The 13624-nt window shown below is 36.9% G+C and overlaps 1 protein-coding gene across 1 annotated transcript in view; it reads right to left on the bottom strand.

The window, feature by feature from the left end:
* The window catches only part of ak5 (adenylate kinase 5), a 118490-nt gene that overhangs the window by 13518 nt on the left and 91348 nt on the right, over positions 1-13624 (bottom strand). Inside the window, exons 9-10 of the mRNA XM_073849149.1 lie at positions 1851-1893; positions 1084-1128 (exon numbers count right to left, since the gene is read on the bottom strand). Coding sequence (XP_073705250.1) covers positions 1084-1128; positions 1851-1893 — 88 coding nt within the window. The remainder of the gene's footprint in view (positions 1-1083; positions 1129-1850; positions 1894-13624) is intronic.

Below are 13624 nucleotides of genomic sequence, written 5' to 3'. Positions count from 1 at the left end.
CTCAGGTGTGCTGCTTCTCAGATTCTTCCCCTAATAAATTGGATTTTGATCACTACAGATCACAACGCATTCCTTAAAACATTCACTTGACAATCCCACCCGTCGCTGTTTGTTTCTCAATCCTTCACATGTGAGCACTTCAATCAGGTTTGTATTTATCTTATTCTTCAGGCCCCTCCATAGTGGACACACTGTTTTATATGCATTTGATCTCAAAAACCAGAAAATTGTTTTTTCTCTGTCAGGCTACTCTGAATCTCTCTATTCTATTCTAAAAAACATACTTTCAATGGCGTCCCAAATCTGGCAATTAAGTCTAATCTAATTCTTTTTCTTGACAGGTACAACAGTGCATATACAGGCCTGATAAATCTTTTAGCAAGTCTTTAACGCGTCAGTTAGGGTGGTCAAGTGCACTCAAGAGTGTAATTCATTCAAGCTATTAAACCCAGATCTGTCCATCTGACTATCGACAGCCATATCCAAACCAAAATTACAAGCCTAACTGTTTTACCAAACTGTTGTTGCGTCAGGAAAACAGATCGCATCCACCAGGTTCCTTTCGAATGACAGACAAATTGATTTCTTCACATCTTTTTTCACCACAAAGAGATGTAAAGCTTAGCTTTTAGTTCAGTTCACTACATCCCAGTTGGCTAGAGCTTTTGAACAAACATGAGCACCCTAGCACACAAAGACTTGTACCATCCTGACCATCTGCTTTCCATTTATCCACAACACGAGTCATTTTCAAAACTGCCAACAGTTTCTATTAGAAACCTTATTAGGACATTTCAGAAGCTTTTACCTGCCCCTAATTTCACAGTTCATTATGCTGCTTGTGCATCTGTGTTGCAAAAAAAAAGTAACAAAAAAAAAAAAAAAAACTTGGTAGTGCGTGTTATCATGTCTAATATATTTTTAATAAGCTGTGATGTATGTACTTTGCATCACTCTGCTTCCTGACCTGCTCTTCAGTAAAAATGTAGATAAACAAACATTGCTTTGTGTGCATGTCTATAATGAAAAAAATGCAATGAAGTTATTGCATAACGTGACATGCAGATTTGCAAGCTAACATACCAATCACAAAGATGACCTTTGATTTCTTGGTCTCCACAGGAAAACCTGGTAGCATATTGAAAAAGAAATTGCAATCAGATAATCAGCTTCACCATGTCAGAATATAGCTTTGTAATGTCATGCAGTACAATTAATGGTGAAAATTAATGACAACAATGAAACAAATGAAACGCAGATTTACCAATAACAAATACATTAAAATAAAATATGAAATGTATTAGTTTTTATCAGTACCAAGAGAAATTGTCATTATAGTCAATGGTTATACCCAGCTTTGATTTTGAAAAAAAAGGAATTAAGTTTATAATCTTGACAGAAGGATTTAGTGTGATTTGGTGTCAATAAAATTCTAAATACCAAGTCTTAAAAATAGCTATATTTTTAGTTTTTAGTGGCAAAATCAAACTCATTCTTGACCTATGTTTGTTTGTTCTGTGATTTCACACAAAATAGTTACTAATGTGTAAGTTTCATGGCTAAAATCTTCAGTAGCATCAAACTTTTTCAAAGACCAAGTATTTAGGTCTGGTGACCTAATTCATATTTTCTTAATTGTGTATTTCCTATTTTTTTAGAACAGCACAATTAATAAAATGATCAACATGTTGATTATTAAAATGAATCAATAATGTCACTGTACAGACATACAGACTTAGCGGCCTGTTATATACTCCTTAAACAAGCATATATTTCTCAGCAGTATAACAATAAATAAACCCACACATGAATACAGTACACAAAGATCAGTTGAGAGATACTGCGCTCACTTTCTCCAGTCGCCTCTGCATATCCAGCCACCTCTTCATCAGTCTGCCATAGAGAAAAAGACATAAGAAAAGGAATGAATATACATTTAAAAGGTTCTGATTCTATAATCAAATACCTTTTCAGAGATCCTCTGAATAACATGACATCCAACAATACAGGAACTACACAATCTTTACACAATCTTTTTCATTTAATGTGACTTGAGAATGCTTACTATTCTTTCAAATGTTCAATAAAGCTGAAATTTATTATTCAGAAGTGGCTGGAGAATATCTGTCAAGAGATCAGAGACCATTCGTCCATACAAAATCTTTGTTGGTGCCTCCTCTTTAAGTCACCCCACTAATTTTTGAGCTCAGTGACCCATTTTTGTGTTGATTTTGAATCATTCTCAGCAGACATTCAAACTAATCTTGTATTCTGAATATGAGATTGACCTAAAGAATGAATGCTGCACCAGATGCAGGTAAACACACTCACTCAGTCCATTTGCCTCTTATAATACTCTTCTCTACATAATGCAAAAAGCTTTGAATGAAGCAACTCAATGTTGCTAGTTCTAAAGTGATGCTTTTAAATTAGTAATGGAGGCTTGGGCTCATTTGTTTTAATCTGTGGCAGAAGGAAGTTTCACACAACAAAAAGGTTTTGAAAGGATTAGTTCACTTCCAGAACAAACATTTCCTGACAATTTACTCACCCTATGTCATCCAAAATGTTCACGTCTTTCATTCTTCAGTCGAAAAGAAATTAAGGTTTTTGAGGAAAACATTCAAGGATTTTTCTCCATATAGTGGACTTCAGTGGTGCAGTTTGCAGTTTCAATGCAGCTTCAAAGGGCTCTTTGAATCCCAGCTAGTGGAATAAGGGTCTTATCTAGCAAAATGATCGGTCATGTCTTGCACTAGCTTGACCTCACGCATTACATAATCACATAGGCAAAAGTACTAACTCAGTGTTTGAAAAAAAGCGAACATCCAAAGAAAGTCAAAGGCCCTTTACAAAAAAAGAAAACACAACAATGTTGGATGATTTTGAAGTTGGAGGAGAAAATGAGGTGGAGTTTTTCGCCCTACCCTACCTTTTTGAACCGAAGTAGACAGACGAAAAACTAACTGCGTGTGACTTTTCCAACGTGATTACCTAATGCATGAAGTTGTAGATGCGCATTGCAGAGCTAGTGCAAGATGAGCATTTGTGGTTACAAAGTATATCAATTTTTATATTTATTTATAAAAAAAAATAGCAGATTGTTTGGCTAGATAAGATCCTTATTCCTCGACTGGGATCATGTAGAGCCCTTTGAAGCTGCACTGAAACTGCAGTTTGGACCTTTAATACAGTGGCCACCACTGAAGTTCAAAAACCTTAGTTCTGTCATGACAACTCTCGTAAAAGTTTAGCATGGTAATGGATATGACAATGTTAATGTATTTGGTCTTGGAGGAATAGATCTGCTACACTGCTGCTAAATTGCTGCTGCTGTTGGTTATTGCTGTAGTTGTCGATTATTGCTGCATATGGTGATACGGTGCTGTGAGTATTTAAGACATACTGCTGCTGCACAAATAGCATAAAATAACCCATAGCAGATCTACACAGGTGGAGCTGGGGAAGGTGGAGGGTTTCAGAGGAACTCTGAAAGCATGCTGCAAAATGCCCAGTTGAATGCTAGCAGCCATTATAGCTGCAAGCTGCAAGCTCATTGGTTGCGTATGCAACATGAACCAATCAGCTTGTGCCAAGTTGTATAACTCTGTGATATCATCAGTTACATTAACAACCCATCAACCTGCGTCATCAAGAGTTTCATGGCTGATCTGAATAAAAAAATACATATACATCTTGGATGACATGGGGGTGAATAAATTATCATGGAATTTTTTATTCTGGAAGTGAACTAATCATTTAAAACACTGTAGTCGTTTCTTATTTATTCATTCTTCTGCCATTAAACTGTTGCATGAACACAATATTACACTTGTTAGCTGTGCGATACTATAATGCTTTTCTGCATTCAAGTAAAGAACTCTCTTTGCGCAGGTTGCTGAGAATTAAAGGGCCATTAAAAGATCTAATTATTGTGAGAGTAATGCCAAAATGCAAGCATTTTAATGGTCCTGAAAATAGGCTCCATGGGCCTCATTTATAAAATGTTGCGCAGAAACCATCCTAAATGTGATCATCTCTTAAATATGCGTATGTGTGATTCATAGAATGAACGTACGTACAGATAAAGCACATGCACGTCTCTATCAGATGTGAAATCTATGAATCACAAATGATCTTGATCTTGCGCGCAACTGTATGGTTTCAGCTCTCTGCCTCGCAAACGACTCCTAATTAATGACATTACATATAAAAGATTGCCATCATAATCCAATTCCTTTAATTTAGAACAACGAGCTGCAAGAACAGCAAAAACCTGCAGTACTCCAACAAGGGAAAGTGTGTATGTCTACTCGGACCCTGATGTGATGCTAAGCACTTTTCCACGTCAAAGCCAGTTTTTACAAATATTAGCATTGGCTTGGATGTAAGCGTACGCACACTCTAAGATCAAATCAGAGCGTGCGCACACTTTATAAATGAGGCCCCATGTGTTTGATGGAAAGTTTTTTCTTCAGATTTTAGGCTGAAAATTTTGTCACTTCTTGACAGTCATTTTATGAGTTTCAGTAAGCTAATTAAAACAAAAGCTGCAAGGTTCCTTGTGTTTGAACATAAACACACTGCAGAAAACTGGGAACTTGACAGTTTGTGTCGTGATTACTGTGATTAAAAGAGTTCTGGGCTGTTTAACAGAAAAACCTTAGGCGTAACTTGCCAGTTTTTGCAGCATTAGAGAAGATGAGATGAAAAAGAGAGTGTGTGTGTGGGAGGAGTGCAGGGTGCCGCTGATGAGCGTGTTTGTGATGTGGGCAGGCCAGCCGGTACGATGACTCACTGGCAGAAAGAGAGAGAGAGAAGCGATACACAGACCCACAAGCCTGCAAACAAGCTCCAAGTTGGAGCAAAACCTGCGACATCGACACATGACCACCCCAATATTACCATTAAGTGCTTGATCAATGTGGGTTTTTTCAATGATTTTCACTTTTTTATATTTGGACCCGACAGTAGATATTTGGATACATCCATGGCCTGCACGCAAATCACATAAAAAATAGGTTTTTAATGTTAAAACCATAAACAAAACCTGATATATCACCAATTTATGCATGATTTCACCTAACTGCAGCATATAAAGCCAGATTTTGATTGGTGTAGAACATTTACTCTTTTAACCGCTACACTAACAGTGACAAGAACAAACGATGAAGCTAATTGGCTGGAAGGCTATTTCTCCTGCAAACGCTTCTTTACGTGAAGAGCAATGCTTCTTAATCACTTCAAAAAGTCTTATTCTTATTATTTATTTACATTTTTTTTTTCAATAGACCAAAAATATTAAGACTTGTTTTCAGAGAATATGACTCAAATTCTTCTTACTCAGTTGGAAAAATAATGTACAGTATGAATCTAAAAAACATGGCACTATCACTGTGTATGTCCAAAAAAGTATCAAAGAGTCAATATTCGTGTTCATAAGATTTGTAATAATAAAAGCCAGGTTTATTTCATTTATCTTAGGTTGTTTTTAGATTTTTATTGAAACACAAATATTGATTAAGATACTGATTATTTTGCAGTAAAGTCCTTCCATCGCATGTTTTTGCTCTCACTCTTTTACTTGTTTTTCTCTTTTGCTTGCTTTTCTCTCTGTGACCGTGGAGGATGTTTTCTCATGGATATCAGTCTGCCTCTCATTCATTAGCTGTGCAGACTGAACAGCCGCGAAGGTCGGCCTGATGCGCTGTGGACGTTTGCTTTGTTTTTTATGTGTGGAGGAGCCGTGGGCGCTGCAGGAAGTGTTGGTTGCATGATTTCAGCAGACACCCCTGTCTAATAACGCAGCACAGACTGCTGGATGAGACGCTTGTCCTCTTGTGCTGCATCTCATCAACACTGCCTTCTGATACTGCTGGTAAAAATATCATCATTTTAAATGAGCAAAAGTAAACCCATACAAACTACTGTGAGGGGACTATGATTGAATGATGAATGATGCATTTGTATAGCGCTTTCATGTGTATTTCCGTACACCCAAAGCACTTTACAATCATATGGGGGATCTCTCTTCAACCACCACCAGTGTGCAGCATCCACTTGGATGATGTGTCGGCAGCCACAGTACAACGGCGCCAGTGCGCTCACCACACACCAGCTACAGGTGGAGAGGAGAGAGTGATATAGCCAATCCAATGAAAGGGGATAATTAGGAGGCCATGATTGACTAGGGCCAGTGGAGGGAATTTGGCCAGGACACCGGGGTTACACCCCTACTCTTTACGAGAAGTGCCATGGGATTTTTTGTGACCACAGAGAGTCAGGACCTCGGTTTAACATCTCATCCGAAGGACGGTGCTTTTTACAGTATAGTGTCCCCATCACTATCATGGGGCATTAGGACCCACATAGACCACAGGGTGAGCACCCCCTGCTGGCCTCACTAACACCTCTTCCAACAGTAACCTAGTTTTCCCAGGAGGTCTCCCATCCAGGTACTGACCAGGCTCAGCCCTGCTAAGCTTCAGTGAGCAACCGATCTTGGGCTGCAGGGTGATATGGCTGTGGTTAAGTGATGGTAACAGATATCATATGCCTTAATATATAAGGAAAAGAAAGGAAAGGACGTGTGGCCAAGTGACCCATACTTGGAATTTGTGCTCTGCATTTAATCCATCTAAGAGCACACATACATTAGTGCACACACACACCGTGAACACACACCCGGAGCAGTAGACAGCTATATTGTTGCAGCACCCGGGGAGCAGTTGGGGGTTCGATGCTTTGCCTCAGTCATGGTATTGAAGGTGGAAGAGAGAGCTGGATATTCACTCCCCTCACCTACAATCCCTGCTGGACCTGAGACTCTAACCCGCAACCTTCCGGTTACAAGTCCGACTCTCTAACCATTAGGCCGCGTACGCTTAAAAAAAATACCATGATGCAGGTAAAAACAAAAGATGGCACTACAATATACAAATACACAAACTGTTAAACCCCTACTAAATAATCATAATAATAATATTGCCATGGTTTATGAACAGATATGACATGGTTTCAATGTAATGCATGTCCACATACAAGGATCTAGCTTACTACATCGCTCCAACATGCTACATATCCAAAAACATGGAATTAGTAACCTACATGTACAAAAACGTGGCTCCAAAATACTAAATGTCCAAAACGTGGAATTAGCAGGTTACAGCATGACTTCAACGTTACATGTCCAAAAACATGGAACTAACATGATACCTGTCTAAAAACATGGCTCCAGCATGCTAAATGTCCAAAAACATAGAATTCACTGTTTACAACTTGGATCCAACATGCTACATGTCCAAAAACACGGAACTAGCACAATACAGGTCCAAAATCATGGCTCCAACATGCTATACGTCCAAAAACATGGCTTCAACATGGTACATGTCCAAAAACATGGAACTAGCATGTTACATGTCCAAAATATGACTACAACACAATATTACTAAAACAAAAACAAACGAAAAAACATGAAAATAGCATGCTACATGTCCAAAAACACAGCAAAAAACAACATGGCTCCAACATGCTTAATGTCCAAACACATGGAACTAGCAGGTTACAACATGTCACCAACATGCTACATGACCAAAAACATGGAACTAACAATAAACATGTCTAAAACATGGCTCCAACATGCTAAATGTCCAAAAACGGGGAATTAGCAGGTTACAACATGGGTTCAACAGGCTACATTTCCAAAAACATGGCCCCAACATGCTAAATGTCCAAAAACATGGAACTAGCAGGTTACAACATGGCACCAACATGCTACAACACAGAACTAATGTGAAATATGTCTAAAAAAATGGCTCCCAACATGCTACATGTCCAAAAACATGGAACTGGTAGGTTACAACATGACTCCAACATGTTACATGTTTAAAAACATGGAACATGATACACATCTAAAAACATGGCTCCAACATGCTAAATATCCAAAAACATGAATTAGCAGGTTACAATATGGATACACGTACCATTACACCCCTACTAAATAACCACAGTAATAATATTACCATGGTTCATATGGTACTACAAACAACTTGGTACATATCCAAAAACATAATTACAATGTAATACACGTCCACATACAAGGAACTAGCATACTACATGTCCAGAAACATGGAATTAGTAGGCTACATGTCCAGAACTAATAAGCTAAATGTCCAAATACATGGCTTCAACATGCTAAATGTGCAAAAACATGGAATTAGCAGGCTACAACTTGACTTCAACATGCTATATGTCCAAAAACATGGAATTAGCAGGTTACAACATGGCTCCAACATGTTACATGTCTAAAAATATGGCTCCAACATGCTACATGTCCAAAAACATGGAACTAGCAGGTTAAAACATGGCTCAAACATGTTACATGTCTTAAAACATGGCTCCAACATGCTACATGTCCAAAAACATGCAACTAACATGATACACATCTAAAAACATGGCTCCAACATGTTAAATGTCCGGAAACATGGAATCCACAGGTTACAACCAGGCTCCAACTGGCTACATGTCCAAAAACACAGAACTAACACAATACACGTCCAAAAACATGGCTCCAACATGCTACACGTCCAAAAACATGGCTCCAACATGGTACATGTCCAAAAACATGAAACTAGCATGTTACATGTCCAAAATATGACTACAACACAATATGACTAAAACAAAAACAAATGAAAAAACATGAAAATAGCATGCTACATGTCCAAAAACACAGAACTAATGTGAAAAAAGTCTAAAAACATGGCTCCAACATGCTAAATGTCCAAACACATGGAACTAACAATAAACATGTCTAAAACATGGCTCCAACATGCTAAATGTCCAAAAACGGGGAATTAGCAGGTTACAACATGGGTTCAACAGGCTACATTTCCAAAAACATGGCCCCAACATGCTAAATGTCCAAAAACATGGAACTAGCAGGTTACAACATGGCACCAACATGCTACAACACAGAACTAATGTGAAATATGTCTAAAAAAATGGCTCCCAACATGCTACATGTCCAAAAACATGGAACTGGTAGGTTACAACATGACTCCAACATGTTACATGTTTAAAAACATGGAACATGATACACATCTAAAAACATGGCTCCAACATGCTAAATATCCAAAAACATGAATTAGCAGGTTACAATATGGATACACGTACCGTTACACCTCTACTAAATAACCATAGTAATAATATTACCATGGTTCATATGGTACTACAAACAACTTGGTACATATCCAAAAACATAATTACAATGTAATACACGTCCACATACAAGGAACTAGCATACTACATGTCCAGAAACATGGAATTAGTAGGCTACATGTCCAGAACTAATAAGCTAAATGTCCAAATACATGGCTTCAACATGCTAAATGTCCAAAAACATGGAATTAGCAGGCTACAACTTGACTTCAACATGCTAAATGTCCAAAAACATGGAATTAGCAGGCTACAACTTGACTTCAACATGCTAAATGTCCAAAAACATGGAATTAGCAGGTTACAACATGGCTCCAACATGTTACATGTCTAAAAATATGGCTCCAACATGCTACATGTCCAAAAACATGGAGCTAGCAGGTTAAAATATGGCTCAAACATGTTACATGTCTTAAAACATGGCTCCAACATGCTACATGTCCAAAAACATGGAACTAACATGATACATATCTAAAAACATTGCTCCAGCATGTTAAATGTCCGGAAACATGGAATCCACAGGTTACAACCAGGCTCCAACTGGCTACATGTCCAAAAACATGGAGCTAGCAGGTTAAAATATGGCTCAAACATGTTACATGTCTTAAAACATGGCTCCAACATGCTACATGTCCAAAAACATGGAACTAACATGATACATATCTAAAAACATTGCTCCAGCATGTTAAATGTCCGGAAACATGGAATCCACAGGTTACAACCAGGCTCCAACTGGCTACATGTCCAAAAACACAGAACTAACACAATACACGTCCAAAAACATGGCTCCAACATGGTACATGTCCAAAAACATGGAACTAGCATGTTACATGTCCAAAATATGACTACAACACAATATGACTAAAACAAAAACAAATGAAAAAACATGAAAATAGCATGCTACATGACCAAAGACACAGAACTACTGTGAAAAAAGTCTAAAAACATGGCTCCAACATGCTAAATGTCCAAACACATGGAACTAACAATAAACATGTCTAAAACATGGCTCCAACATGCTAAATGTCCAAAAACATGGAATTAGCAGGTTACAACATGGGTCCAACAGGCTACATTTCCAAAAACACGGCCCTGACGTGCTAAAGGTCCAAAAACATGGAACTAGCAGGTTACAACATGGCACCAACATGCTACATGTCCAAAAACACAGAACTAATGTGAAATAATGTCTAAAAACATGGCTCCAACATTCTACACGTCCAAAAACATGGCTTCAACATGCTACTTGTCCAAAACCATAAAACTAGCATGCTACATGTCCAGTAACATGGAACTAGCATGTTGCATGTCCAAAATATGACTACAACATGATGCATGTTAAAAACATGGAACTAGCATGCCACATGTAGAAAATAAACAAACAAAAAACATGAAAATAGCATGCTACATGTCCAAAGACATGGTTCCAACATGCTACATGTCCAAAAATGGAACTAAGATGTTACACAGCATATATGGAATGACAACAAATATAACCTACACATTAAACGGTGCAAACATCCATAACACAAACCTCTACCATTATTATGTAAGTAAGTGTAACCACAGATAACAGATGGGACAAGATTAAAAGAAAATCCGGTGGCTCTTGAGGCTTTTTGCTGGCATAGTTTCCTGTCTTTGAGAGACGCTGCAAATTAATACCAAGTTGTTCTGACTGATCACTCTTATCCTATGATGAAACATTTCTATCCTGATGAAAGTGCCCTTGTGAAAAAGAAATGCTTGTATTTAATGTGCACTTGTAGTGTACGTCAAAATGTTAAAAAGTATCATTTAAAAAACTGTACTCAAGATAATATATTAATAAAATAAAAGTACGCCTTCATGATTTAAATTCACTTTAAGTACAAAATGTGCATGATGTCAAATTTAAAGTATGTGTAATCACAAATATTTAAATACATAACATATTTGTGAGAACATTTTGAACTTTAACCTTATTTAAAAGGCAATAGGATTGTGATATTACATATAAAGTTGAATTTAGATGTTAGACATTGCCACTGTTGAAATGAGATTACAAGTAATGGGAGTTATGTAATCGGATTACTTTTTTAAAGCAATCAGTAAGGTAACTTTTTCAAAAAAAAAAACAACAACTTTGTTTTACCATTTATTTGAGAAATTTGGAGTGAGGTGGAGGCACTTCCTTCAGACTGAGGCTTATTAAATTGACTTTTGGTATATAGGGGCTTTTGCAGTTGCCAAAAATATATCTTTTTTTTTTTTTTTTTTACAAATAAACAAGCCCAGCCCAGGTGATAAAAAGTAATGCAAAAATAACTTAGTGATGCAATTAGTTACTTTTTTATTGAATAACGCAATACTGCTGTCCACCTCCATCATCAAAACCATCCCAGTAGAGTTCTAGAGACTAAATGGGCACATGGTAACCCTAGAACTCACTTTATTTTTCTTTAATTTATCATCCGTCTGAATGTCAGTAAAATGTCACGGGTTGCTAAAAACTTGAAAGTATAGAACAAAAATTAGGTCATAAATATTTGTATTTGAACTGAAGCTTTTCTGCACTGTAGATGGATGTCTTAATCCAACTGGCTGGCAAACCTGCTGAACACGTCGCACACTGAGCTGAAGACTGCTCTGAGATCTGTTCTCATCCACACAAGTGTTTTTTTCCCTGTGTGATGCCGACAGCACGGAGAGTTTGCTGTCAGCAGCGCCGCTGATGGACACAGATGAAAGGGTCACAGTGGGAATGTGGATTGATCCACATCCATAAACACTCTTCACACCATCCTCCATGCTAGTTTCACGAGCCTTAACGACTGCTTTTGTCTCATGCAGACTCGATTTTAACCAAATATATAATGGAGAAAGCATGACAGCCTCTCCATGGAAATGCACAGAGAAGCAACAGATTCAGGAATTTAGTTTGACAAACATGGAGCAACAGGGAGGGTCTAATTGGTTGGATGCTTTCATGTAATTCTGTCATATCTGTTGGTAGATAGCGAGAACCCTCTGAATAGACGATAACACATGTCTCTATGTTTTGTGTGTGTGTGTGTGTGTGTGTGTGTGTGTGTGTGTGTGTGTGTGTGTGTGTGTGTGTGTGTGTATGTGTGTGCTTAGAGACGAGGACAAGGTAAAAGGAAAAAGCAAGTGAAAAGAACATGATGCTCCCAGAAATAGAGGAAAAGGAATTTAAACAATCCGTGGCAGGATCACTGATGGTGCCTGATAGTTTTGAGCTTAATTTGAGTCTATGAAGATGAATGCAATGATTATAAATTAATCAAAACAGAGTGAAGTATAACACTTTAGTATTGTGTGAAAAAAAAAAATATATATATATATTTTTTTTGCACACAATTATGACTGTTCTATTCAAAATGTGTGTTTAAAATGTATTAAGGACCATGTGAAGAGAATCAAAAAACATGAATGAGATTAAATAAGTGATGAATGTACATGCTTTAATAAGTGAAAATATTTATTCACATAAAATTCTAGGTATGAAATTATCCATAAGAAAAAATGGTCTGACATTTTTACTTCACAAATAAAATGCCATTTAAAGGGATAAAAAGACAGAACTCTCTTGTGAGGTGACAGAAATGTTTGGTTTCAATTAGACATTAAAAAACACAGGCATTTACAAAATATATATCTTTTATGTTTTATAAAAGAAAAAAAGGTGTACAGGTTTGGAACAACATGAGGGTGAGTAAAGTATGACAGAATGTAAATTTTTTTGGGTGAATTACCTATGTAAGAGTTTTTCTACAAGGCAAAAATTAAGCCAAGTGTTCATTGTTCAAGAAACAGCCATAAGGTACACTGCCGCTCAAAAGTTTAGGATCAGTAAGACTTGTTTTTTTCTTTAATACTATGCTCATCAAGACTGCATTGATTTGATCAAAAATACAGGAAAAATAGGTAATATTGCATTTAATATACTTTGAAATATAATTTATTCCTGTTATGCAAAGCTGAATTTTCATCAGCTGTTACTCTAGTCTAAAGTGTCACATGATCCTTCGGATCCTTCAGATCCTTCATTCTAATATGCTGATTTATTATTAGAATGATCAATGTTGGAAACAGTTGTGCTGCCAAATATTTTTTTTGGAACCTGTGTATATCTTTTTTCAGGATTCTTTGATGAACAACAAGTTAAAAAGCATTTATAAGATATAAATCTATTCTAACAATGTGAATCTGTGCTATTACTTTTTTATTTATTTAACATATCCTTGGTAAATAAAAGTATTAATTTCTTTCAAAAAAAAAAAAAAGAAATAAAAAAGACTTTCGAACAGTACTGTATATTGTTAGAAAACCTTTCTACTTTAAATAAATGCTGTTCTTTTTAACCCTTTATTGATCAAATAATCCTGAAAAAAGTATCCCAGGTTCCAAA

This window comes from Garra rufa, chromosome 10 (assembly GCF_049309525.1).
Source record: "Garra rufa chromosome 10, GarRuf1.0, whole genome shotgun sequence".
In the NCBI taxonomy this organism is placed as follows: Eukaryota; Metazoa; Chordata; class Actinopteri; order Cypriniformes; family Cyprinidae; genus Garra; species Garra rufa.
Note: the sequence above shows the minus strand (reverse complement) of the source record. Positions and strands in the feature narration are given on the sequence as shown.